We start from the raw sequence: 27,479 nt of genomic DNA on the forward strand, positions 1-27,479 counted from the left end.
TTACCACAAAGTATATACTTTATTTGAGGCCAATTTCAAATCATCATCTATCATATGAAGAAAGATATAATGTAACAGAATTTGTTCTAAAACACATGCACATATCTATCAAAAATGAACAGTCATTACTGAATATAAATTCATTTCATGTGCATTTAGAAAACTCTAAATACAAAATCCTTTAACTTGTGATTAGTTCTACTACTAACAATGCTCTCAATTACACACTAGGTAAGCGTAAAAATCAGGTTTGTGTGACAAAATGCATCATTGCATTAAAATGATAACTAGCCGTGCAATACAAGCACTGTGGTGTACCACTTATTTTAGTTGCATTGTTCTCACCAACACTGTTTATCCATCTTTTAAATCCATCAAAAATATGACTTAATGATCAGTAAAAATCAGAACTAAAATGTTTCTCACACAGAATAAAAAAAAAAATTGTTCATGTCCTCTAATCTAAAATACATATGTATAGTATTCCATCATGTTAATGCTACTGGTTTACTATTGGCTGGGGACAGAATCAGCTTGACATCCTGCAAGGCCTAAACCTAGGGCATGCACAGCAGGCTGATTATTCAAAGGTTACTGCAGTAATGTGAAGATGTAGTCGTCGTGTAAACATCAACATAAACATGATTATGAGAGAGCTGTCAGTGTGTTGTCTCCACCTGCGGCTGTAGCAGTTAAAGTATGTAAACATGCGAGTGCTTATTGGAGGATCACTTGCTTTTCTGTTCTGAAACCTCTTAAAAATCTCAGGGTTAGTCACTCAAAACAAGCAAGTAAAAAGAAAATCTCTCAGCTGGACCTATTCAGACGTGTCCATTAACACTTAAACATACATAAATCATCTCATTAGCTTATACAGTTTGTTCATACACAGGCTGATTTACAAATCACACCATTTCTGGACTTGGTAGATGGAAGGAAAATAACTGTTAGTGTCTTTACAAAAAGGAAAAAAAAACATCTTTGGAATCTGCCACAAATCTTAACTGACAAATCTGATTGTTTCTGAATTATTATCCTTTTGAAATAAAAATTAAAAAAATCTGTAACTTGCAGCCATCAGTCAAACCCTGACCCTCTACACTCCCCTGCACATGACTCTTAAACCTGCTTAATCATGTCCAAGCTGCAGTCTATAAACCTCTCATTTAAACACTCAACACAGCATTGCGCAGAGGGTTCAGCTCCCTCTTTAGGAAGACGGTTTTAAACATTAGAACTCATGTATACTGTATGCTGTCACAAGCTGGAACTGATCAAAGAGCTATAGTTTCTGCTGAGCCAAGAGATCTGCCTTTTTGGTTAATGTTCAGCAGAGATAGTAAAAGCTGCTTGGGATCAACAAAATAAAAAAATAAACAAACAAAAAAAAGTAATATATGTGTATATAGTAAAGGCAAAAAAAAAAACAATTAAAAATTGACAGACTGAATCTGGAAGTGACGTGCTGCGATAACAGTTAACCCTGTTAAAAAGGTTTAAATTCATCTAGGAAAAAAAATACAAGCAAAATGCCATTTGATCTAAGCTATCGTACATATGTAATGAGCTAAAAACAAAATACTAAAAAGGTAAAACAAATTAATCGTGAGTTAGGCTTGTATAAGACTGAGATACAAAGAAACTAGGAGTTAAAAAAGAGCCCCAAATCACCTTCTGTTTATAAAATAAAATACAATTTTGATTGAACATTGGAGAAATACATGGCTGATATTTCTGAATACAGCCTGATGCTTATTGTTGCATTACCGAAGCTGGGTAATTATTTGTTATGCTCGCGTCTAAAAATACAACTGAAGGCACTTGATCTATATCAAAGGTTTAACTTAGACTTGCTGGCACAGCCAAGCAGCAATGTAGTCGTTCCCCTGGTTCCAACCCCCCACCCCCCAAAAGCAAAGCCAACATGTCCAAACTGGGCCTCACATTACCTTTACTCCAAATCAGTATTGTTCTTTATGCTTTAAATACATCATTTTTGGTTTCTCAGGCTTGTAAGAAAAAAAAAAGAAACACTTGAGGCCAGATATAAAGCTACTTAACTAAATGCAATAGTCCCAAACACAGTTATGTGGTGCTGCTTCATGCTAAACCGCAAGAAAGAGAAGCTCCAGAGACTCCAGATGATAAGCAATAATGGCAGTCCTTGCAGAGGAGTACATACACCTGCGCAGTTCAGCTATGCTCAAGGTAAATAAGCCCTAGATTCACCAACAGACCTGTGATAGATGTAGGGACCCTTGCATAATTGTCTGTTCATAGGCCAGCCTTGAAGACACAGACAAAATTAAAAGATAAAACACCAGTGAAAAGAACAGAACAATACTGAAGAGAGGTGCGCCTTACACGCCGAGAGACAAAGAAGTCCCGACAGGCTTGCTGAAATGTCTGGTAAAAGCATCCATGAACGTTTCACAGATCAGAGCAGGCAGAAGTTCAGAGTGTAGGGAGAGGAGTGAGGCGCGGCGTGCTCAGGTCCTCTATAGCCATGTCAGGAAGTTCTCCTTGTCGATCTTGGTAGCTGCCAGCACAGACTCCATGTCGTTGAGAATGTCAGAGCTCAGGGCCTCCTGCAGACTGGGCATCAGCTCTTCGCCCTCCACCGCCATGCTCTCGCTCTCCAGGGTGCCCAGATCCACGTCTGTTCCCGGAATGGCGTCCAGGTAGTCTGGGAAACGATTGGGCTGAGTCGCCATGGAGGGTGGAAGTGGGTCCCCTGATGGACAAAAGAAAATGGTGACATTATTTGACTGAGCTTGGAGCATAACATTAGAGATCACAGTTGAACCACGTCAACACCAAAACGAGGCTGGAACTCGGCTCACAGGACGCAGCAGGGGGTAAGAAAATGTTCATAAATGATATTGCTAGTATGGGATGTCATACAGCTTCACGTCAAAAGAGGCAAACTATCCCTTTAATGCAGTTGATCTGCTTATTCAAAAACTTTTCAACATGGACTTATTTCAGACTCACCTGTGTCCATCTCATCAACACTGTTGAGGAAGTCATCTGGAGTGCGAGGGACGCTGTAGCTGCTCATACTCAAGCCACTGTCTGTGCTCTCATCCCTGGAGTGGTAGGTCCCGCTGGGAATACAAAAATAAGGAAATCTGGGTTAAAAACTCTCTGCAGTCGTTTAAATGAAACCGGAGGCCATATGAAGCGTAAAGTCTGAGTTTAATGACCTTCACTTAGATCTACTTTGAAAGGGGACTATGTGAGTTTAATTTAACGATATTGAAAACTCAGTTATTTAGAGCGCACACGGCAAAGTACAAGTGTGACTTTAATTCCCTTTGAGACCTTTTGCATAAATGCACAGTTAAACATTTCTGTCCTTAGTGCGGCGACAAATCTACAAGTGAAACAGAGGTTCACTTTTCACCCCATACTGCAAAATATAGGAAAAGAGCAACAATGAAAGGCACAACAGAGACAAAGGGAGAAAAAGAAGACATTTGACAAGCCTATACTAATTAGCAGAAAAATATGTAGGCAGAGTATGGCAGAAGCAGGATGAATGAGGCCTTTGTGAGAGCAGGGGAGCGGAGGCAACAGGGGGAGGAGGGGAGATTAGGTCGGCCTGTCTACTGACTGGACCACATGTTCTCATAGGCTGCTTGCTATTCAGCTCTTTCCTCACTTTGTCTGCTTGTGGAAGAACTAGAGCTTGAACTGTTAAGAATTATATCCCAGAATGACACGGACTGAGCGGCAGTCAGACTGATAATCGCAGTGATTTTGATCTCGTTTCAGTCCACTGGGTTTTGTCTCCACTACACAAGCTATGCAAGTTTAAATCAAGTGTGGCTTCATATTTTTTCCTAACTTGCGCCGCCATTTTAGTTCTGATTACCTTTATTGCAGCTGTCGTACAGCAGAGGTCATCATTGTGCAGTGAACTCCTGCACAGATCTGCTGGTCTGCATGAGTCATTACCATGTGAGGAGGGTTAAGCCTAGAGACTGGTCTTCTGTTTTTATAACTTGTGTAATTCAGGGAGCTCTCTCCAGATCTCAAATTCAAATGGCTGAGAACACAGATTCCCTCAAACGGGACACATTACATCATACGAGCTGAAGCGGAGCGGTTCTTGGCAGGTCAGCTGATATGAGTCAGATTGGACTGAATAAGTTCTTCACAGGGTACACTCCTGGCTTCTGTATGACACTAACCTGTTGAGGAATGGGTCAGAGCTGTTGGCGGTCATGGTCCGGGCATCTTGGGCCATAGGGGAGGACACAGGGTTGGTGCTGCCATCTTGCTCCATACTGGTGGGCAGCTGGTTCCTTAAAGCAAGCTCCTGTAGATAAACAAAGTTTAAAAAAAAAAAAAAAAAAAAAAAAAAAGAGATAAGCAACCCTGACTTCAACCCAAACTTTATAAACTTTTTTATTCACAGATTCAGCTTCATGAAAACACATTAGAACGGTCACAATGTAAACTTAAGGAAGACACACACTGCCAACTGGTTGCTCTCCATTTTCCCTATACAGAGTGTCATATTACATGAGGGGCTGGCCACAGTTGGAGACAATTGTTTTCTACACATGCTGTTTCAGATAAGGTTAAGGATATGATGTCATGTTTTTTTTTCACCCCCTTCCCTGAAAGTCCTTGAATGGGAATAAGAAATGACCAGACCAATCACTATTTTGAGATCTCATTAAACCTTTACAGAGAAATGAACCAAAAGGTAGCAGCCAATGGGGGAGTGATCTTTTTGCACGTATAGAAACTATCTCTTGGCTCTAAAGAACAGGTTCTGCTGTGCCGGAAGTTGCCCATGTTCATATCAGAGCATTGACAAACTTGACCTGGTTGTTGTGTCAAAACAAGCACATGATTGGCAAAAGCATGCAGCATACAGGTCTCCTACCTGTATGCATGTATATGGCATCTGCTGTAACTTGCTCCATTTCTGGTACTACTGTCATTCTGTTCCGTTAGCTTTCCACCAAAGGAAATTGACAATTTAAATGTTCCCATTTGCCTGCAGTGGTCAGATTTATTTGGTGACTTGGATAAGATTTCTAAGCCTCCAACTTCTGCGTTTTACAGTATCAACCAAAAATAGCAGACAAAACTAACATAATGGCCAAGATGGTTCATTTAATACATGTATTTTTAGCTATTTACAGGCCATAAAAGCTAACTTGGTGGCAGCACTTATTCATTCAGTTATTTTATTCCTACACTCAGCTTTGTGCACTGAATGCAGGAACCCGAAAGTGAACCATCTTGTTCTGAATTTCCACTTCTGGTGCTACATTGATCTTTGCACCGTTTCCATATTAAACTAAGCGAATAACATCACAACTGATAATGCGTACGTAATCAGGTTGTCATTATTGACTGTGATCTCACTCAAGACAACATTAGTGATCTCAATTCCCAAAAGTCACATAATCTGAAGCTGTATCTTTACAGAACATGCATAGTTGCATGTGTAATGGGTCGCTTACTCCAAGTACACCAATCCTGAAGTTGTCCGCAGCAGCTTTTGTTTCCTTGAAAGCTACTGTCATATTTAGAGTATTACTTTCTACTTTATCTGTGGTAGAATTTTGTGCAGCAATACATAAAAAAACTAATAAAGTCAGCTTCACTGGGCTTATTGTAAAGCATTTAACTAATGTTACATTTGTTAGATGTATAAGTGTCAGACAATAACAAATGTAATTGCCTTCAAGAAATGTTAAAGAAATGAATTAGGAAAGGGTGAATGATCAGAGTTTTCTTTATATTAACTTGATGTGCTTAATCCTTTTACCTCCTCACATGAATATATTTCAATGGGCTAAGTTTTGTCCCAAATTTGAACTCCCTCTCAAGCATAGAGCCTGCACAGTTACATAATTCCCTCTCATGATCACACACACATTAACCCTTAATCCAAACAAAGAAAAGTTGCAATTTGTTTTAGATTTAATGGACTCTTCCTGATAACATTTAAAGGGCACGTCTGTGAGGTTAATACTCTGGCCAGCGTGCCTTTTTCCAAACCTAATGTTTCCTTTATGCTCTCTGTTTATTTGAAAAAGTTTAGATATGTTCATGTTTTCTTGCATGATCAATATTCTTATTAGAAATGCTTACATGCACAAGACATCAAGAAAAATCCGACAGGAAGACAGAATGTATGCACTGCACTAACCCTGTCGCTTTAAAGCTTTTTACATGCTTTTGTCGTGAACCTGAATGTGAAACCTTGGAAAAGATAAAAATCTTAAGTTTTGAAAAGGCACAGAAGCTGGAATTCTGCAGCAGACGCCAGCCTTCTCTATCGCACGCTTTCAAAACATTGACAGTAACCTGGTTGCTTCAGCCGGCTACATGTAATCTCTAGACTTTCAGTGAGGCCAGTCTTTTTTCTTTTCAGCCTGGTGCATGTACACACATGGGTCACTTCCTACTCTGTGAACTTTAAACAACCCATGTGAATGGTATGGTAAACAAAGACTCCAGCACCCTCATTCATAATCATAAAGCTCTGTTTCTGCTGTTATGACACAGCCTTGAGTAAACTAGTATTTGCTGCTGTGCCACTCTGTGTGGGCGATACTGACACGTCACCGGTAGGAAGTGATAAAATTACCATAGATGACTCACAAGACCTCATAGCAGGGTGGTTGAACAATAAAGACTGATCAAAGAGGCTTAAGATCCACCACTATACTTATGACTCATTGAAAGGCCTATTGAGAAAGGAAAAATAAAATGCTGAACATTGCCCTCATCCAAGTGGTTTGGGGGTCCAATGTTTCTTTCTTTAACGATGGACACATTTTGAAAGTAGTTTCTATGAGGCCTCAGAAATTTTCCACAAAGCTTTAAATCTCCAACTTTGATTTCTGACCTGTGGTCTCTGTCGAAGAAGCTCCTGTTGCTTCAGTCGGAGTCTTTCCTTCTCCAGTTGCTGCAATCTCATCGGGTTGTTTCCTCCCATGACTCCGCTGTGGGCAGGAGGCAGCGGCCCTCCCGGTTTCCCTGGAGCACTCTGGGTCATCCTTTGCTGGTTCAGAGCTGCAAAAGAAATCAGAGTTTAAATCTGTTGCATAAAAGCTGCAGCGTTTACACATATGTAGTGAACACACACAATGTAATGTTCAAAGTACTGAGAGCTATAGCAAAAAATAAACCTGGATATTTAACAGATCATTTCTGCAAAGCAGACAATTTTTTTTAATCTTTGTCTAAAATAGAATGCTTGTCATTCTGTATGTACAAGAAAAGTCTTGCATTTAATTCTACTGTGAATCAAATCTAGAAATAAAAATTTAAATTATGCATACACGGAAAAAAACCTCTTAAAAATGGAAGATCTTTGTCTTTTGGACTCTAGGCCATAAGAACATGTGGCTTTGATAGTGAGAGTGTTCAATAGCTAGAAGTAAAGAAAAGTGCATGGGATCTTTGTCAAACCCACTAGCATCTCCAGAGGCTGAGCTACATTTAAAGATTACATAAGGAGACGAACAACTTGAACTTTTGTCGACAAGTTGAACTTGTAGAAGAGAAAATCCAGTGTAGCAGGTTGTGTAGGACAAGAAGTCCCAGCACAAGTTCTCCATCAAGTGAGTGAAACAACTATTCCTGTAAGACCTGATCCCCTCCCACTCAGTGACTAAGACAGGCTTTGTTAGTTTTGTACATTGCATCAGTCATGACTTATCCTTTCATTGTGTGTTTTGTTTCCTTCTAAAGAAATCACTGATTATGGTTTCTTCCTCTGGCCTAATGGATTAAAGCCATCTGATTTAATACATTCAATATAAGTGTAATGACAAAATCAGCTGGCTATGGACGTGCATCATGTAAATACTGTACTACTGTTACTCTAAGTTTCTTTAAAAAAGGAAATGTAATTGCTTTGTGCACTACCAAGCTAACAACATGTTTACAATATCAGAACAAATGTGTTTGTACTGAAAACACAGCTGTTCCCCAGTGAAATCATTGTTATTCTTAGCTGCAGTGGGGGTGGGTCTAATAAACATAAGTATAATGCAGCAAAGGAATGCTGCAATCTATGCATGCGAAGTAGGTCACACATTTTATCACTGTAGTAGAGAAAGGGGTGTTGCACCAATGGACCCAATGAGGAGTGCTGTATTCTTATGTGCTTGAAGTAACAACCAAAACAAAGCCCTGATGGTGGCACAGTTTTTATGCGGGGCTGTGTCTGTGTGTGCTGTCCTGCCCACCACGGCACCTTTCTCATCACCATTCAATCACTGTCTGTTTACACTACGGCAGGAGCTGAATGAACTGTGGCTGAGGGCTCTCCCTGGGAAGCTCTGGTGGCACCACCCTGCCCTCCCTCCCGTCTCCCACCTCCCTCTCTGTCCACACTACCTCCCCTCCCCTCCCCAGCACATGCACACAAACACACACACGGCCTCAGAGCTGCCTCTCTCCCACAGACACATCAACAAAATCCATAGGAGAGTGTGTTACTTCTCTTTGCTTCTTATCTTTTGCAGATACTGCGGCCTTTTGTGGTTGGATCTCTCCGCCATTCGGGCACCGTGAACCGTTCTCATGACAGGGGTTCTGTGCATGGGCCATGGCTGCAGCTGTAGCTCTATTAAAGCCTGAGCTTTGAATAGGAGCTGCATTAAACTGACAAGAGGCATGTGGATAAAGAACCACATTTAGGACAAAAAATTGAAGTTTCAGACCATACCAAACCATGGTGGAGAACAACAACGTGGTGCACAACTGTTAAACTGTCCAGCTTCTTTCTGCACTTACACACAACAGCTAAATAGTCCAACAATGATCCACCAAACTTTCTATTGTTTTAACTGTCATTGCAAGCTCGGTTTTCTCTCCATATAATAAGGGTAACATTAGCATAAGCTACTGGCGGCCTGTCCAGGGTGTACCCCGCCTCTCGCCCGATGACCTCTGGGATAGGCTCCGGCCCCCCCGCGACCCGACCGACGGATTCAGCGGGTATAGAAAATGGATGGATGGATAAACATAATCTGACTAATCTTGCCAAATTTTTCACCATGAAGTGGAATTTTCCTTCAGGGTAGCAGAGTTTCTGCTGTACCACCAAGTCAAGGACTTCCTCCCAGACCAAACAACAAATACCCAGTGTCACCGGGGGAACCATGCACACACACCGATGACATCAAAGAAGAGGATTAGATCCGATAGTGAAATAGGTGGAAAGGACGGGTTCACTTCGGTGCCAAAGTGATAGTTTAAGATGGCGTGTGCATGTGTGTGCGCACACTTTTGTGTGGCTTCGGAGGGGTGGTTCAAGTCAGAGGCACATTCAGGTGGTGACTGCTGGTGGGCCGAGCAGATAAGAGACAAGTTAATGCTGTCTGCCTTTTGTCTTCTTCACGCTCCCATGCAGCACAACGAGCCAGCAACACAAGCCCTTATCAGGCGATCACGCTGGCAGGCATATTACACCACAGGATCACCTGGGGCAGGTAGAGCTAAGGGTGTGCCAGCTGTGCGAAGCTCTCAGCGTGACCACAGCACAACACCTTTGAAAGCTTAGTTAATATTTGTCTTCTGTCGAGCTAACAGGTCTTTTTTTTTTAAAAAAAGGTCCCTCGGGAAGACGTTTTCTTGTATCAACATAAGCCAATTGGAGACGTGGTGTGGCTGAGACGGAAACATGGTTTTATCATCCTGCACTCCACTGAGGTCTCTGTAGAGCCGGGCAAAAATCAGTGCAGGAAAGCCTGTTAATACCGTGTCAGTGTAGAATCTATCTGCTTAATTAAATGTCAAAAGTAAAGATTTTAGAATAAACTGGACAAAAAAAAATACAGTGTTTTATCAATTCATTTGAAAATATAATTATCTGTAGTGTGTCCCTATCATAGGGTCAGTTTATTCATTAGAAGAAAAATCTTAATAGGGAGGAAATTCAATAGGTTGCAGTTCCCACGAATTTGTTCAAATTAAGGTTTGTTGATCATCCAAAACACAAGGGCCATTATTGTTAAATAACAACCTGCAAAATTTTCCAAGTATGTCTGGCTGCGAACCGCAGTTTGCTCATCCAACTCCACCAACATCCAAATTAACTGCTCAGGGTTAGGGATAGCGGGACAGTCTTTGGGATTCGTGGGCGTGGTTTCAAAACTAACATTACAAGCAACTTGGATGTGGGCGGGGGTGGATAGTCAGCCTCCATCGCCCTGCAGGTTGCAACAAGAGGTTACTCAATTTCTCTCAGAGACCATGAAGGAAAAGTGGGAAATTCATAGCAGTAAAATCATTAGTCTGCCAACTTTTCTTGGTAAATATATATAGAGGGAATCTGTATTTTTGTGCTGTCGGGTATCTTCTCTGTTTTTCCTTGCTGCACATCCAGTATGGTACACATGAAAAATAACAAACACATTAGCGAGCCCCCTTCTGAACTCTGTCACTGTACACTTATGGCTTGCTTGCTGCTCACCACCTCTTTGAGCTTTAAAGAGGAGGCATACTTATCCTATCGGCATTTTCCCTCTGTTCCTCAGTTTTTCTTTCTTCCCCTTTCGACTTGCCTCTCCCTGCCTCCCCCACCCCCTCACACTGAAGTTCTTTGACTGAAAAGGTCTGGAACAGATTAAGAGTTGGACCACAGAATAAAGAGGCCTGGCAGAGATTCAAGTCTGTCTGGAGCTTGAGCAAAATGGGGCTGTGCCTGCGCTGGGCCTCACACAGGGGAAAGCCAGCCGGCAACAACCCTTAGTTAAAGGCACTGTGCTGCTTTTCTTCCCAAAGCTCAAATTAGCCTCCATTATCAAAGCAGCTGGCTTATAATTGGAGACCTACATAGCAAAGGAGCCCATTTCCATCCAAAAATGTAAAACATAAGCTTAAAATATAACGACAACAAATAGAAATCAGGTTTTCCTTCCAGCACCAAACACCACAACCATTTGAAATAAAGTAAAGTGTTTAGATGTAAAGTGCTAGAAATAACTGAAAAAAGCAACACAAAGGTATACAAGTAAACCACTAGACTTACAAACGACCTAAAACATTTTTATCGCATGTGAAACAAAATTGCGTCCATGGTACGTAATGAGTTAACAGTCTCTCTGCCTCTCACTCGCTTTCAGGGGCCCAGCCGCCTTGTGTGTTCAAGACTTATAAATCTTCAAAGAGCTTTGCCGATCACAGTCGCCATCTCTTCCCAGCTGCTCCACTCCCCTTACAACTCTGTTTTGAACTTTCCAGTCTGGCCTCAGAGCACAACACAATCGCTTAAAGAAAACCTGCACTTAAAGTGCCCAGGCTCGATAAAAACTAAGGCTAAAATTAAATAGGATAACAGGCTGCATGCCGATTCACACATACTGCCTTCTTGAACTGCTAAGGAGCTTCCCTGGAGAACTGCTTCAATGAAAGGATGTCACCTGAAGCATAAATGAGTTAGAGTGACATAAGCAGAAGCCTTGATCTCTTGAAGTCTTCCCTACACACATGAGGATTAGCTCACTTCCATGGCCACAGAGTCTCGGCGCATGTACCTGGCCCTGTCACTAATTCACAAACCCTGACCAGCACACACTGAAAGCCAGCTGTCAAACTTTAGCTTGGCCTGAGGGATTAATGGCTAACTCAGCTGTTGCACCAACACCAAAATGGCTGACAAAAGGTTAGGTGAGAATTTTGAGGGTGGGGGGGGTGGAGAAATCCAACTACAAACAATATGCCTGGTCAGTCCAAAATAATTTAGTTCAGTGAAATGAATCACTGTTCCGGTTGTGACAAGGCACACTTTAAAAATGACCCACATCTTTGTATTGAGTGAAGTTGAACTAAATTTAATAAATGCAGAGACAGTTACTCCATTAACGTCCTGTTGGATACTTAAGCAATAATATCCTCTGTATTAAACAAAGCAATCTGACATCAAGACTCTGTGGCAACAAATGGGCCCTGTGCTGCCTCTCCTAACGAGTACATGTTATCCATCAGCACAGTGGGACAGAAACATCCAGCACAGAAGGGACATTTTATTTAATGCATCGCTTGGTGTCACAGCAAAATCACATCATTTCCCACCTGGAACATGCGACACACAAAAAGCTTTTAGAGTTTACAGTCTAAGCTGCCTTTTAAGGAAACTTTCCAATGAGGAAATCTGACTTCCCAGTAACCGGTGGATGCAGCAAAATAACAGGACACACATAAACCTTTGTCACTTAAGGCAATAAAAGAGAGAAACAACATGTATAATACAATCAGAGTTGTGTAGACTCTGTAAAAGATTCTGTAAAAAGGGAGGCACTTCCTACATAAAAGGTGACTGAATGCATCATCTGTCCGTCAGAGTCACAAGCAAACTTCAAGTGTTACCTGTGGAACTAATAAATTAATAGGAGCTGCAACTGCACACGTAAACCCACCCGTAGATGCCACTTTAAGATGTTCTGTGGTCTGAAGTTTTATGCTACAGTCACAAAGAGATGCATTCAGTTGCATTGCATGGAAAGTGAGGAGTCGCTATTTTAAAGGTTTTTATGTGGAAATGTTCTGTGTCCCTGCAGCTTGTTTATCTATAGACGTGTGTGTCTATGTGAATTAGAACAAACAGTTTTTCCGTCCTTATACCAGCGTGCTGTCATTGGCTGTCTACACACTGCATGCCCATAGTTTATACAGAGAAACAGACCAGCACAAACTTTCAGTGACCCTTCAGAAATTGCTGGTGGGGATTGCCTTGGTGTTCGTCTACATGTGTTTCTTTGAAAAATAGCCTGCACAGTATGTGTTTAAATAAGCAGAAAACACATTGTATTTCACTCTGATCAAGAAATAAACCAATAAGCAAAATGACCATTTGAACAAACTCACCATAGCGCGGCTCAAGTCGTGGGTCTAGCCAGGATGTCGTCTTGTTTTTGTGGTTTATGTAGTAAATTTCTCCCTCTGATGTAATAGCTTGCTCCCATCCTTCAGGAAGGGATCCTGAGGGATGATAAGCAAACATAATGTTGAAGAGATACTGATTATTCACTCACTGCAAGGATTAGTCTGTGCTGATATTATTATTCAGCATATAACAACATTACATCACAGCTGCTATCTGCTGAGGGGAGAAAAATGACAGCATTTAGTAGATGTACACACTAAGAAGAGGAGGCCATAATAACTCACTAACAGGTTGGAAAGGTGACGGTTATCCAAGGCAAAGATCAACTCCATTTTTCATCTTTGAGTAAATCATTGTTATCTGCTGCTGACAACAAAAAAAACCTGTTTGTCAACAGTTAAAGCTCATTTTATATTAATTTACAAGTTAACAGGTAAAGGAGGGACGAGTGGAGAAGACACTCCATCTGTAAATTCTAATCTGTGAGTCACAGAGCTCCCAAACATGTCAGACAGGACATGTAACGTTCTGCCTCAGTCTTACCTCACCTCGGGCGAATTCCATCTGCATGGCCAGAACTGAGGTACACCGAGTAGCGACATGTAACAACTAGACTTTACCTGAGTTCTATGCTGTGTGAAAGCAAATGTCCACAAATAACTGCCCAACATTTGTTTAGTTTTTAGAACACATTCTGTTATGCACGCCTCACCAGTAAAACTAAATTAGACAAGGTAAGCACAAAAGTGAAAAACTCACCACTGGTTGGGGTCATGAGGTTCTGTTGCTGGACTGGCACCGAATTGGCAGGGGCAGCCTGGTTCATCTGGAGCAAGGCCTTGCGAGGATCCTGCCAAGTGGTGGTTTGATCGATATGGCTGAAAGGAGTCAAGGTAGCAAAAGGTCAGAAAGGAACATCAGTGTTTTTCTTCCAAGAATGAGTAGTCATCTCAAACCAGGTGCAAAGCATAATGTGAAAGAGTCAGAATGATTCCAACACGCTCTTTGTGAAAACACACAATCCAACTCCTACTTTCTGTAAATGATGTTGCAACATATACCACTCAATTGCATCTGATGAGCCACGTCTGATTTTTAACACCGTTTGGGTTACAAAAGGCATTCTATTCTTAATTAGGATGAGTTTAGAACACTGATTCCCATATCTTAATAAATACACAGAATTATGGATATAGCTATAAATATTACCAAAAACTTCTGGAAAAGATCTAAAAGGCTGTAATTGGTTTCAAAACAGCTATTGTAGTGTCAAACAATGTTGCTTCATCTATTTTCTGACTATCTTTGCTGGGACAGGATCGGGGAGTGCGGGCGGGGGGGCATTGTGTGTACTCTGTGAAGGCATTGATAATTAGTGCTTTGTTGGCACTTGTTGCTTGATTAAGATGGAAAGCTAATACAGGAAGCCCTCCTCTCCCAAGCAGGACCCTCTCTATTGAAAAAGGGTCAGTCCAGGGGCTCAACGCAGGGGGTCCTTTTTCCTGGAAGCGCCTCGGACACTGCAGAGTGTCAGGGGCTTTAACAATCTGGCGCCACATTTACAAAGCTTTCACCTGCTTCACAAAGGCACAGACTGAGCTACGACCTAAACCCAACTATTCACTTGTTCTTTTATTTTTGTTTTTCTGTTTTTTGAACCATCCCATTTAGGAGACCCCCTTCATCTCCTACAAATAGGCACCAAACTCCAGCAGCTTGCTTATGCAACGCCACAACTCTTGCTTTTATGTTGTGGTAGGGACTGAATAATGTCAACACGCATAACAATTTTAAAAAAAAGAGTTTACTGGTAATGCAATTAAATGTTCCCCCTTAGCAATCTATTACACCCCATGTCCTGGATGTGTTCTTCCACCCACTGCGTTTCTTTACAGGTCATTGTTAATTTGATCCCAAAGTGCCATTAGGCCAGATTTTGGAACAGCTGGGTGAAGTGAGAGATTCAGAGTGTTTCTCTTGGTCTGTGCGGTAATCCCAGCCCGCCTGTCTGCTCTCTATCCCAGGCCAAAGAGCGAGAGGGCCTGACTCAGCACTCCTCCCCCTGACACAATGAAACCCATTTTGAAGCCCCCTCTTGTTTATGCTTTATTGATCAAAGGAGCTGCCAAATCCCTTACCGAACCCTCCCCCAGCCCTCACACACACAAACACCACAAACCTAGCAAAATAGCTCCAACTGCTCCGACTGGAGGCAGTGCTTAAGAAAGTGAGGTCCCACTGAGCGGAGGGAGACGACGGCAGAAGAAAGACAAAGAGCGAAACAACAACAACAACAACAACAAAAACTTTAACAGTTCTACACAAGCTAGCCCTCTGAATTCCATTGGCTGTATGAGTTACTGTGGTTCTGCTGCAGTTAGAGCACCCGCCCTGGCCCCTTCCCACTCTGGAAACTATGACATTTATTATAGAGGGGAGGGAAGAGCAGGACTTGGGGAGGAGACTGGGAGACTAGCACTGGGATAAGGAAGGGAGGGTTTATTGTAAATGAGAGGCCTGCACATCCTGGCACACCAACACCAAACAGAAATTCTGCAAGATAAAAAACACTGATGGAAATGTATAATCTCAAAGCTTCGAAGATTTTCCAAGTTGTTGCACAGTTGATAGTACACATATCTTCTGTCAAACTCTTAGCTCGATAGCAGCTTTTGTTGCTAAAAATGTGTCCAAACAGATGTAAACAAAGCCTCAGTACAACTTTAAGGCAATGATGATAAAAAGACTGGGATGAAATCAACCTGCTATTAGAGCTTCCAACTCAGCAGTGCACTGTATTCAAACAGCCTCTATGTGGGAACTGAAAAAACAGGTTAATCAGTTACTAAGAGCCAGTAATTCATCCCAAGCTTTTAAAGCTAAAAGATAATTCATTCACTCAAGCTCCCCTGAACCGTATATGGCCAGCAATACACCGCTTCCTGTAGGCGAAACATGAAACAAAACAATGCCATGGCAACTGTCGGGACGGCTGGAGGCCACCAGTTGCTGTCAGGAATTGCTGATGATCTGCAAGCTCCACAGTCACAACTGCTCGGTGTTGTCTTTACATATCTTTAACGTCATCACAAGCTCAGCAAGGCGGCCACGGGACCTTCCCCCAAACTGCATCCCTCGCCAAACTAATGGACAGAGGGAAAAATGAGTGTCGGTTTGGCCTCATCTGCAAGTACGGTGAAATTTGAAAACAATGTTTGTATGTTTCAGTTAGAATGTTTTGCTCAAGGCCTTATTTTATTTTAATTTCTTATCAATGTATACACACTTCTTCAAAAGGTCGCCTCTCAAGCTGACAAGAGAAAGCATTTAGTAAGCACTGAGCCTGTGAGGCTGAATGTTAAGCATATGGATGGAGAGCTGGAAAAACAACTACACTCCAGTTGTTACTTTGGCTACTTAACCTTTCAATAAGTACACTCGGACCTTGTGTTGATCTTCAACACAGGGCAAACAAACGTTGAGAGCAACATTTCAATTCTTATTCCAACTCTCTCCGACGGTTTCCATCATTATCAAAGAATCCAGAGGAGTGCTTAACCCTTTTTCTTTATTTCTAGTCCAAATTCTTAAAACAAAGTTTGGAGATCAACAACATGTGAATATGTTTTGGGTGTACAAAACGTTGTGGATCATAGCTCAAAGTGGTGTGCCTGCATTATTGTTGACATGCCAATAATACAAAGTTCTCTACTCTGACCATGACCCATCATTAAGATTCTTCTTGGGAAATTTTCTGTAAATGGCCACGTACTGCAGCCAACTGTGGTTCAAACATGACTCACTGTCAACTCTCCTTACTTTCTTACTAACCTTACTCGAGCTGTCATCATGGTTGACTAAGCTGAGCACGGAGTAGGACTCTTGACTCATCAAGCACTTGACCTCTCTTTGAACAATGGCCGAGTTTTCAAGGTGGCGTTTATTGTGCCAGAATTATTTATAATGCGTCTTGGAGAGGAGCACAAAAGGAGACCTTTTATATTAAGGCTAAACTTGACTTTGAGAAAATAAAATGAAATTGAAATATGATGTTTTTGTTCTTGAACAATCAAATCAAACACTGCCCTTTACAATATCCAAGTGAAGAATTCTGCACATTTTGTTTTGCAGACTTGAGAAACACAAAGACTGCCTGTTTATAATAATGGAAACTGTACCATTCACACCTGGCTTCAGGGAGAATGCTGTAAAAAAAACTTAAAAAATAGTCTCTTTTTAAAAAAAAAAAGTCTCCAAATAAGCTCTGCTACCTGCAAAACAGAAGATCAAGGCACAGTTTGAGGACGGACGGCATGTTTACTCCTCTGACATTGGCCTTCTTCGAAACCAGATGTCAAAATTTGCAATTCCCTGGTGTAAAACAGGGAAGTGAGGCTACAGGGAGTTCAGCAATGATGAAACACTCCCACAGCCCAGTTGTCAAAATGTTAAAAATGGGATCCTCAGGCCACATGGGCTCCACCCAGGGAGTGTATGCTTGGAAGGTGGTTAGGCAGATGAGTAGAGTGCACTGAGGGAGGCCAGATGTAATCAGTCCACTAAGATGGGGATGACCACCTCCTCTCTGGTTGACTGGGGATGCCTGGCTGCTTCTCTATCAGCAGGACATCATCAAGAGAGATTACTGCTGCGACCTCTCTGACCCTTTTGTGGCTTTAAGTTTCTCTTTGAAGGAAGGTTAGCATCGTCATACTTACTAATGAAGACACTAATTCAGAAAGTACCAGATCAGTTTTACTGCTGATTATTGTCCAAGATAAGTTCAAAAGAAAAATTACTTTCATTTCAGGGGATTGCCATTTTCTGTCCATTTCCCAGGAGGGTTTTCGTTCTTTTTTCTGTTACTAAGCATGATGCCACTACACTTCAGACATATTTACACTCCCTTGTAAAATCAGAAACATGCAAGAAGGTTTATTTTATCATTAAGATGTAATTAGCCGTGAGGGAATATCTTTGGGGTGGCTCAACTCCACCTGAGTGGTTGCACTTCTCAGATACTGCGTCTCTGTGGAGATGCCCTCTGCGACAGTGGAGGCATTGATGTCTCAAACTGAGGTGTTACATCAAGACTTTGGTAAACACTAGCTTGACTTTCTCACAGTCCCGTTTGTGTACTGAGCTGACAGGCCACAGTTGAACAGGAAGGTTCTTGTCTGTGTGTGGTCAATAAACCAAAAGTTTGTCAAACACAAAGTTGCTCCAAATGAGGGCTTCACGCAGACTCGCAGCACAGTCTTCCCAGCGCCATTTGTGACTGACCACGTGGTCTTGCTTCAAAACAGCTTAGTATGGAATCCATTTAACACCGAAACGTTTATGAAGAGTTCGAGTCACATGTAACAAAGAATACTTTGACATATTCATTCATACTGTAAGGCTATTTTTAGACGATGATACAACAGTCGACACTGACGAGATGTTTGCAGCAAATATTATGATCATGAGGCAAACATGGGGTCTGGATCAGTATTACACAACTCTGTAAAAAGCCATTGCATGTGTGCATTGAACTGAGATATAGGAGTACTTTAATAGGCTTTAGGCTTCCAGACATGCAAGGGAGACGAAAAAAACAAAGATACTGACAAGCTGAAAGAAAATGGCCAGCAATCCATGTATGTTCAAATTAATCAAGATTTAACAATGAACTTGTTAGTTTTCTTCAGAAGGAAATGAAAAAAAACAGGTTTTTAAAATGAGAGTTGGCTGTTTTTTTTTCAAAATACTAACATGTTGTCTGTCCTGATTGAAATATCAACATACCAAGAGTCTAAATTTGAATTACGCTGATATTGCCAGCGTAGAATCAGAGCATGAGGGCCAAGTTAAACAGCATTATCTTTCCTGCTCAAATAGGGGGGGGGGTCTCCGACTTGTATTTAGTGCAACAGATGTTCAGGAAACCCCATATAGGGTATGGTGAAGCTACCCTGCAAAACCAGTTCTCAGTTTATTAAGTGGTAGCCAGCCGTGAAGCATTACTGTGTAAAACACACCGAGAATGCATTAAGAAAGTCCATAAGGTGTAAAAAAAGAAAGAATAAAGAAATGAAATCATAATTCAATGAATAATTTCACCATGAAAACGGTTAAAGAAAAAAAAATTGAGAAGTGGATCACAAGTGGATCACTGATTGTGGGAAACCAGGCTCATAAACACATTTAGAAATCAACTGTGAAAAGACAAAAACGTCCATCAACACAGAGCTCTACCTGCCCCTGAGGGCAGACAATGGCCTCTCCCTCAAAGCTTCCCTCTGCTTAGGGCTGACTTCCCACGAACTAAAAGCCCTTTCAAAGCTGCATTTAATAAGCGCCCGGAAACAGTGATTACCCCTCCTAGTTCACCGTTGTGTCTAAATTAGAAACCTTCATTAGTTTATGACCCAGCCCTGGAGACCAGCCCTGCCCCCGTCCCAGCACCAAGCAAGGTGACCCAACCTCTGTGCCCCCGCTGCCATAAATCAAAGACCACGGCAAACTGCGAGAAGAAAAAGGAGGAAAGGTCAACAGACTTTGTTGACAGTTTTCCAGTCTTTGTTTTTATGTAACAGCGGATGCAAAAAGAAAGTTGTTGTAGGAAAGCTCAGATTTAACTCCTATTTTCCTGAAGATTTCAGGAAGATCTTTGTCTGTTCAGACCTTTTTTGGGGGGGATACATTGTTGACCATCCAATTAGCTAATCAATAGCTTTCTTGAGATGCAATCAATAATAAAATTTAAAAAAAAAGGGACATGATACTAGCTGTAGATTATTAATTTGTATTTAAACAAACTAGCCACACAAGAATTGCAGATTGCAGGTGTTTACACAGTCAAACTTTTGACAAAGCCAATGCTCTTCCGCCGCCATCTTTATACTTCATGTCAGCCATTTGTCTATTTTGGGAAGGCTCACATGAGTCTCAACAGGCCTGTGGTCTGAATAAAGATCAGTGTTACACTGCTGGGACAAAGGGAGGGCCAGAGTTTCTCTTGGCCCCTCTTCTAGTCATCTCCACATGGCTGCCATTTAACTCCACAGACACAAAAAAGGCACCATCACAGAGCCGCAGCTCCATTCATTCCAAAGCTGAGACTGACTTAAAGGGAGCAGGACGTCGGAATCTGCAGGGCTGCTGTGACCCACAGAAAACAACAATTCCCAGCTGAATAATCCTGTAGTGTACCTATAAACAACTGAGGAAGAGGGAGAAGAGGAACTTTAAAAACTTTCACTGTGAGTTGATTTGTCTCTAAGGACAACAGCGGTCACCAGAGTGAAATGCGAGCCCCCCACCCTCTGCTCAGCTCTGCCCTGTATGCTGGTGACCTACTCCCCACCCCCACATGTCCACACACCCACACACACACACACACACTGGCTCTGATTCACTCCCTCTGCAACATGTCTCAGTCAGACTACCCGTTTATAAATAGGGGAGTGTCTTTTCCAGCAGCTCTGCCGAGGCCACCTTTATTCCGGATCAAGTATCTGCACTTTGATGTGCGGTGTTTGGAAGATGTCTCCTCGTGTTCGCCTGACTCCAACACAAACCCTGCGTACAGCAAACACCCAGGTTGTGTAGCTTGAAATTTAAAACAAACTTTGAACTTAGATATTAAATCATTCTTTCTGTAGAAAGACAGATGGCCTGTTCACATATGGTACAAACTTGAGTTGGGAAAATTTTAAGCCTAAAGGACCACAATATGTAATTGAGCGCCGTGCTATAGCCAGATGGCTTCTCGTTGTGTTTTCTTTGTAAATTGACAGATTTTTTTTTTTACACAGTGAACATATAAACACAGAATAACACCGAGGTGTAATGTGGCGTTCACTATCTCACCCAGACACTTCGACATGAGAACTGGGAAAGTTGGGGAATGAACTGTAAACTATGAGTGAAAGGTGACCTTCTCTGCTACTGCTGCTCAATAAAAGGCAATCACCCAATCAGTCAAAGACAGTGACTCCTTATCTGCAGTCCTGTTTTGGTTTCAGTGTACAAACGCAACTTCCAAAAGAGTCTGGAAGTTTTCTAAAATCTAGGGCTGGCCCTCGATTGAAACACTTCTTGGTCGACTATTTGTTGCGCTTTTCTGATCGAGCAATTAAGAGCTTTCCACGCAAATACTGGCTGGTGCTTCGATTCAGCCCCCCATCACCTTCTCATTCACTTCCATCACATCAGCCCCTCTTCCACTTTGATTCAATACACGATTGTGCAATGCGAGTTCGATCATACCAACTCGTTTTACACTAAGGCTACGGCTACACGAAAACGAAACAAGGTTTTTTTTGAAAACGGGTACGAAAATTCTTGCGACCACACGGCAACGCTGCTGTAAAGACTCAGGTCCAGACGAAAACGGATGAAAGCGATGAAACGATGCAGTACACACGCCACTGTGTCACGCCACGCTGTGAGACAATAGAGAAGTGTTAAAATTGTCTCACAGCGTCAACGTTTGACTGACGCAAAAACGTTTTAGCTGTAACAATGGAAACGAAACGAGGCCGTTTTCAAACTTTCCCACTCTGGAACCCGTTCTCAAAAACTATCGTTTTGGGGTAGTGGGAACGCCGGCTCCGTGTGGCCGCGACAGCCAAACGATAAGAAAAAGTATCGTTTACAGTGAAAAACGTTTTCGTGTAGCCGCAGCCTAATTCACCACACACCACCACTTTCACACCCTTTTGGTGTAGTTGTTTCTTTCCAAAAAGAAAGGAACCTATTGAACAATGTAGCAAAGTATTGAACAAATATGAACTGCTTTCTGTGTAGGCCTCCCTGCTACAAGCACAGAAAGGTAGGTGTACGTATTGATGCATTACATAATACCCATACGAGCATGCTGCCGCCAATTCAATGAACAAGGACCCATACAAACTGGGATTTTTATGGTCTGCTTAAACTTAATAGACAATTAGGGGGGGAAAGGGAATAAAAATGTATATCTGTTTCTTGTTAATTTGTTTAAAACTTTATTTAAACAGACACAAATACAAAGGAAATGATTCTCACTCAATATGGTTACATACACAGTTGAGTCCAGCTATGGTTATAATTAGCCTGACTGTTTCGAACTGAACTACCGTGCTTGTTCCAGTCTACATGCATGTGCTGTGAATCGAGTTGTTGACCAAGTACGTCCAGCACTGCGACGCTGTGGACTGTGTGAGAAAAAGTTTGAGACATTCCGCTGCTTCTAGCTTTCTCTGCGGGAGAACATCGTTCGTACATGTAAGAATAGCTACTGTCTTTGGGTTACTTTAATCTGATTTGGTCTGATGATGCGGCGGTTATAGAAATCAGGATTTTATTAGAGCAGAGCGACAGTCTGGAAATGATTTAAGTCAACCGGAGTCGATTCTTTGTCTTAATGGGCTGATTTCAGTCACAGTTTCTGATGCATTTAGCCGTCTGATAAAACAAACAGAACTATGTGAATGAGAAAATTCAGCTGGAATAACATACACTTACGCTTTACTGCTATGATCTATGGAGCATGTGCGGAGTGTCCATTTTAATCCAATTGAACGTATCCATTCAGGAGTGATTTGATCTCCAACTGCTTTATCTGGGTGCGTTAGGCCGAGCTTGTGAAGCTTGCCTGATCTGGGTCAGACTAAAATGTTTAAATGCGTTTTAAAAGTTTGGTTTTGGTCAACCTAACATAATAATTAGTTTGAACTGGATTCAGCGGGTACAGAAGAAGGATGGATGTAGTGTCATGTAACTTTCCTCACTGACCAACTTCTTGTTTTCAGAAAATGGAAACAGATCTAAAATTTGATGCCAGCAACACACTCAAAGAAATTGAAAGAAAGACACTGAAAGAAATAAGATTTGTAGAATATACAAGTGACATTATTTGATCAGCAGATTAACTGGTGACAGGTGAAGGTGTCAGGATTGGGTGTAAAAGGAACGTCCATCAAAAGGTTTGGAAGTTTCCAAGCACGAACAGGTGCTGGCTCACCACTTTGGGCCAAACTCATATCACTGGCCGGTGGTACCTGGTCACTCAGCACAGGCTGCATCCAGAATTATAATCTCAAAGAGGACGCCACATATCAACAACGTGCACCGTGTGAGCACAAGCTCATCTCAGATGGACAGAAGGACGGTGGACACGTGTTCTGGGATCAGATGAGTCTATAATTTAGGAAAAAACTGACATCTGGTTCTATGTGCTAAAGATAAGAAAGGCCATCCAGGCTGTTATCAAAAAAAGGTGCAAAAGTGAGCATCCATGATGGTACGGAGGTCCATCAGTCCATCATTGGATGGATGACTTGCATATGAGTGAAGGTACCATCGATGCAAAGGTGCACATTGGAATATTGGAGACATATGCTACCATCGAGGTGAGATCTTGTCCTGGGAGGTTTGTGGTTATTTCAGCAGGACAATGCCAGACCTCAGAAAAAAAATCCAACAATTAATATACTCAGTTCTCAAATGATTAAAAAAGTCAGTTAAAAGGAAGGATGACGCTTAGCGCTGGTAAACATGCTTTTCCCCTAACCTTCTTTGAATGTGTTGCTGACATCAGATTTTGTTTCTATTTTCTTAATACAGTGAAGTAGGTGAGTGTAGATGGCGATTATCATTTCCTTTATAGTCGTGTCTCTTATATAAAGGTTAAAATGGGTATACAAATGAAAGATTTTGGTTTTTTGTTGCATTTTATAACAACTTCACTACCTTTCTGGACTTTGGTTCATAAAAACAATAAAAACAAGTCTGCAGAAACTTGAAGCAAATACAATCAAACCATTTTTAAGCAACACAGATTTATAATAACACATTTCCAATTTACAAAATAACTAGAACAGTGCCAAAACTGAACAGTGAAACAAATGTGTGAACGATAGGAGGATTTTTCAAACTGAATTTGGATTTATTTGACTAATTTAAGTGTTTTACACATCTGAAAGAGTAGCGTAGAGTCCTTTTTCCTCTTCTTTTACATTTTCTACATTTTAGAAGAACCTCCAGATGTTCTCCAGATGTGTGACCGTAAAACATCTGGTAACAAAAGCTCTTTTTTGATCGAAGTTAACTCGAAGCTATCATGTTTGTTCAGACTCTGCGTGATGGAGTGAAATTTCCCAGAACTGGCACCATTTTGCCTTAAAAAAGCAAAAAGAGACGACTTCTCATCTCGAATCTTCTCTGAACACACGTTACCGAGCTTTTAAAAAAAACTCTGGAACATTCCATAATCAGAAGATTATATTTACATAAATTGTTGACAAGAATGTCAACTTTTATGAATAATTCAGCTCATCTTTACCCAGAGCTGCGCAGAGCGAAGGGATTAAACCAACTTATAAACGAGGAGAAAGCATTAAAAAACAAAAACTTTACAAGACATTTATACTAATTAACTTCATGCCTCTGGTATACTTCCTACCTACAAGTTTACTTTGGATCACTAATGTGGAGAGGATCTGCTGGTTGGCAGATGAGTTTAGCAGAAGTGTCTGTCCTTTGCTGTCTGGGGGCAGCAACAGTGGTTCATTGTTTCAACTGAAACCTGAGACCAAGAAAAAGAACACTCCATACAGCAGAGGTCCCTCAAGACTTCTCTTGTTTGCAGATGCCACCAAATTTAATAACCTGCAATCTAACAATTGTCTCTTTCTTTGCCCACTATTTAGTAATGTGCACTGTAGCAGACTTGAAAACCATTGTCAGCATACAGCACACTGAATAAAGCTGCAGTATGAGAGAATCATTTGGAGAACACTTCTGTCGTGACTCTAACTTGTCTTGGTTTTCAATCTGTGCTTGAGAAGCTTTGTTTGCTACACGCTGACAGGCTGCATGACACCGTTGTTTAATTCAACATTATATTGATTTTCTTTTACGTTGAAATAATATGCTTTTGTTTTAAAATAGGTTAGGATTCATTTATATCCAACCACTTGGACAGATGTTTCTATGTGAAGATGAATCTTAAGTGTGATACATTCTGTGCACACCTACCACTATTTTTCTTAAGCTGCAAACTTTCCAGCTTTTTCCAGAACTGTACAATACAAAACACTTGCTCCAAGCACACTTACTTTAGAAAGTATCTCTGGCCAGAGGCAGTCTTGGCCATCTCCCACCCTGGGGGCAGGGGCACGTCATCAGGAATCTCATAAGAAGACTGACGAAGATGTTGAGGAGAGGCACCCGCTGAGGCCATCCCAGACAGGGAGCCACCAGAAACAGCTCCCAACTGCAGGGAGGCTGGTGACGAGTGTGCACGGACATGGTGGGGGGTGAGAACTCCACCACTCCCAGCATCAGTGCTGGCCTGTGTTAGGATTACAGGAGACACAACATGAATTCAGAACAACTGTCTTTTCTAATCAAGCAGCTTTTTTTTAGATTCTTCATTCTATAGTAAAAATATTGCTTACAGTGGTTAATGTTATTGTTGCAGGTTCTCGGACATCCAGGTCATTTCAGTCCTAACAACCTGGATAAAGGCAACTGGATTTCTCTTCTTGTACCTTAAATATGTTTCACCTTTCATTCTTCAAGAACTGAGGAGTCCAGTTACCTTTATCCAAGCTCTTATGAATGGCTACTGTTGCTTTTGGACTCATTGTGCAAAATCCAAAAGGACCAAAGTTGATGTTTAAAAATGTATTTCTAAAAATACAGACACATGCATGTGCTTTTACTGAATAAAAAAAATACCAGAATGTACTGATGTTGGTCCCCAAATCCAAATAAGGATTCAAACTACGTGAAATACACAAAAGGTTTATTTTCCCTCAACATCTGTGGACTCGTCCATGAACTTTACATCAATTAAATGTTCCAGTCACTTGTCAAACATCATCATGACTTTTATGCTTAGTGATTAATTCAAGTCATTTGGATGTGCAGCCAAGTTTGAAATTTGTTAAGGCCCAGGGAGGGGATCCAAAGCCTGTGTGGGACAGAAGAGCGCAGACTCGCTGCCCGAGAGCGCATGCGCACTAATTACAAAACTTTAGAGTCCCAAAGTTGCAGAGGGAGGTAGGGGGTGAGGGAAAGGAAGGAAAAGATGGGATGCGTTCAACCATCCGGATTTCTTCATCGCACATATTCTTGACAATAAAAGCATATATAAGCTTGTATTGTTTCAGAGACTCACTCCGATGTATTGTTACCTTTCTATAAAGGCGCAGTTACAAATCACCAAGCACAATATATACACGTGTCCAAGTTCACCAAACCTGTGTAGATTCAGGCAATCTGACAACTGACTCTACCCTGAACCACATTTTTCCACTCTGCCTTGAATCAATTCAGCCACAACTGAGGCCAAAGACAACTCACAGGCTGATTTAGGAATATCTTAAGCGCAGCCATGTGGACTTTGTTTTCGTCTGGTTCCGTTCTCATAAAACATGTTAGGTGAAGGCCAGATCAGCACGTTCAGGAGTAGGCTAGTCAACACTTCATTAAAAAGCTGTTTCAACATGTTTCAGAAACTCACTACAGAAGGCATCTCAGTCAAATGGCGATACTCTAAAAGCAAAAAGACTCTTTTGTTTTCAAAAAGGCACGACTTATAATAAAGAATGAATAAATAAATAGATTCGTCTTGAAGTCTTAAAAACAACTTCAGAGTAGCTATAAAGTAAGTAAAGTGGGTCCCAGTTTGGTCCCGCAGGCCGGAGCCCCGCAGGACGGGCCCAGCTTTAGCCGTGATTTCTCAGAAGGGGCCGAGCACAAACAGGGCGGGCTTACTTGTCTGGAATGGGATTTGGGCTCTGGGGGCTTGAAGAAGGAGTCTGGCAGTTTCCTCATCCTCATGGGCACGGAAGGGGGCACGATAGTGTTTTTCGGGTTCATCACGGCGTTAAAAAGCGCCTCCAGGTCCGTCTCCGAGTCGCCCCGTACATGGACGATCTGGTGTCCGGCAGGAGGGTTATGCTGGCTCGGATCCATTCTCCCAAAAGTCTGCGAACTTTTCAGTGTCCAAAAATGTTGGTGTCAAAAACTTGTAAAAAGAGTCTGGAGCCAATCCCAAACCTTTGTCACGCAGCAGGAAATCTGGAAATCTAGACGACACTCAGTCAAAGTTATCCAGAGTCATTCCAAAGTTTTCCAACTCGATCACTTTATTTTCTTTCAAGGTGTGTTAGCTGTCAAAATCTGCAATAAAAGGCAGCGTTTTCCTGGCGTTTCCTGCTGGCATACTTGTATATGTAACAAAGCGCATATCTACTCCACACTGGAATCTAACTATGTTGTCGTCCGGCCCCAACTCTCTCCCCCCCCCCCGAAAAAAACCGCAGAGCCAGCCGCAAAAGATGAAAAAAAAAAAAAACACCATAAGCGCTTGGCTGGAAAAGTCGCACTGCCTGAACCCGGCCAAGTTCAAACTTTTGTCGATAATCTTTCAAAAAAGCTTCATAGTTAGCTGTGCAAATCTCCGCGGTTCACTGGGTAGAAAAAAAGTTTCCTCTTGTCGGGTCTAAACTTTGGGCAGGACATCAAACTTTATGGCTCATGGGACGTCTCCTCCAGAGGCGGAGCCAGGCTCCAATTGGGATAAGAGATTTTAAAGGTACAGTCATTGTTGCTCGCGGGGCCTCACGAG

The 27,479-nt window shown here is 41.8% G+C and overlaps 1 protein-coding gene across 1 annotated transcript; it reads right to left on the minus strand.

Moving 5' to 3' along the window:
• Positions 1–27,381, minus strand: yap1 (Yes1 associated transcriptional regulator). The gene is made up of 8 exons (XM_075472893.1): positions 26,624–27,381; positions 24,958–25,193; positions 13,631–13,749; positions 12,853–12,966; positions 6,881–7,047; positions 4,197–4,324; positions 2,995–3,107; positions 1–2,734 (listed from the first exon to the last, which is right to left on the minus strand). The coding sequence occupies exons 1-8, from the start codon at positions 26,822–26,824 to the stop codon at positions 2,499–2,501; spliced, it is 1,314 nt and encodes a 437-aa protein (XP_075329008.1). The 5' UTR covers positions 26,825–27,381; the 3' UTR covers positions 1–2,498.
• Positions 27,382–27,479: the final 98 nt, after the last annotated feature.

The sequence above is a fragment of the Odontesthes bonariensis genome, chromosome 9 (genome assembly GCF_027942865.1).
Source record: "Odontesthes bonariensis isolate fOdoBon6 chromosome 9, fOdoBon6.hap1, whole genome shotgun sequence".
Classification (NCBI taxonomy): Eukaryota; Metazoa; Chordata; class Actinopteri; order Atheriniformes; family Atherinopsidae; genus Odontesthes; species Odontesthes bonariensis.

Bases quoted from the DNA above. Each gene is read 5' to 3' on its own strand.
- yap1 (XM_075472893.1), bottom strand. From the start codon at position 26,824: ATGGATCCGAGCCAGCATAACCCTCCTGCCGGACACCAGATCGTCCAT. The intron at 4,325-6,880 runs GTCAGAAATCAA...GTTTATCTACAG, and splicing joins TTCTTCGACAGAGACCACAG to GAGCTTGCTTTAAGGAACCA. The intron at 2,735-2,994 runs GTGAGTCTGAAA...TTTGTCCATCAG, and splicing joins TGTTGATGAGATGGACACAG to GGGACCCACTTCCACCCTCC.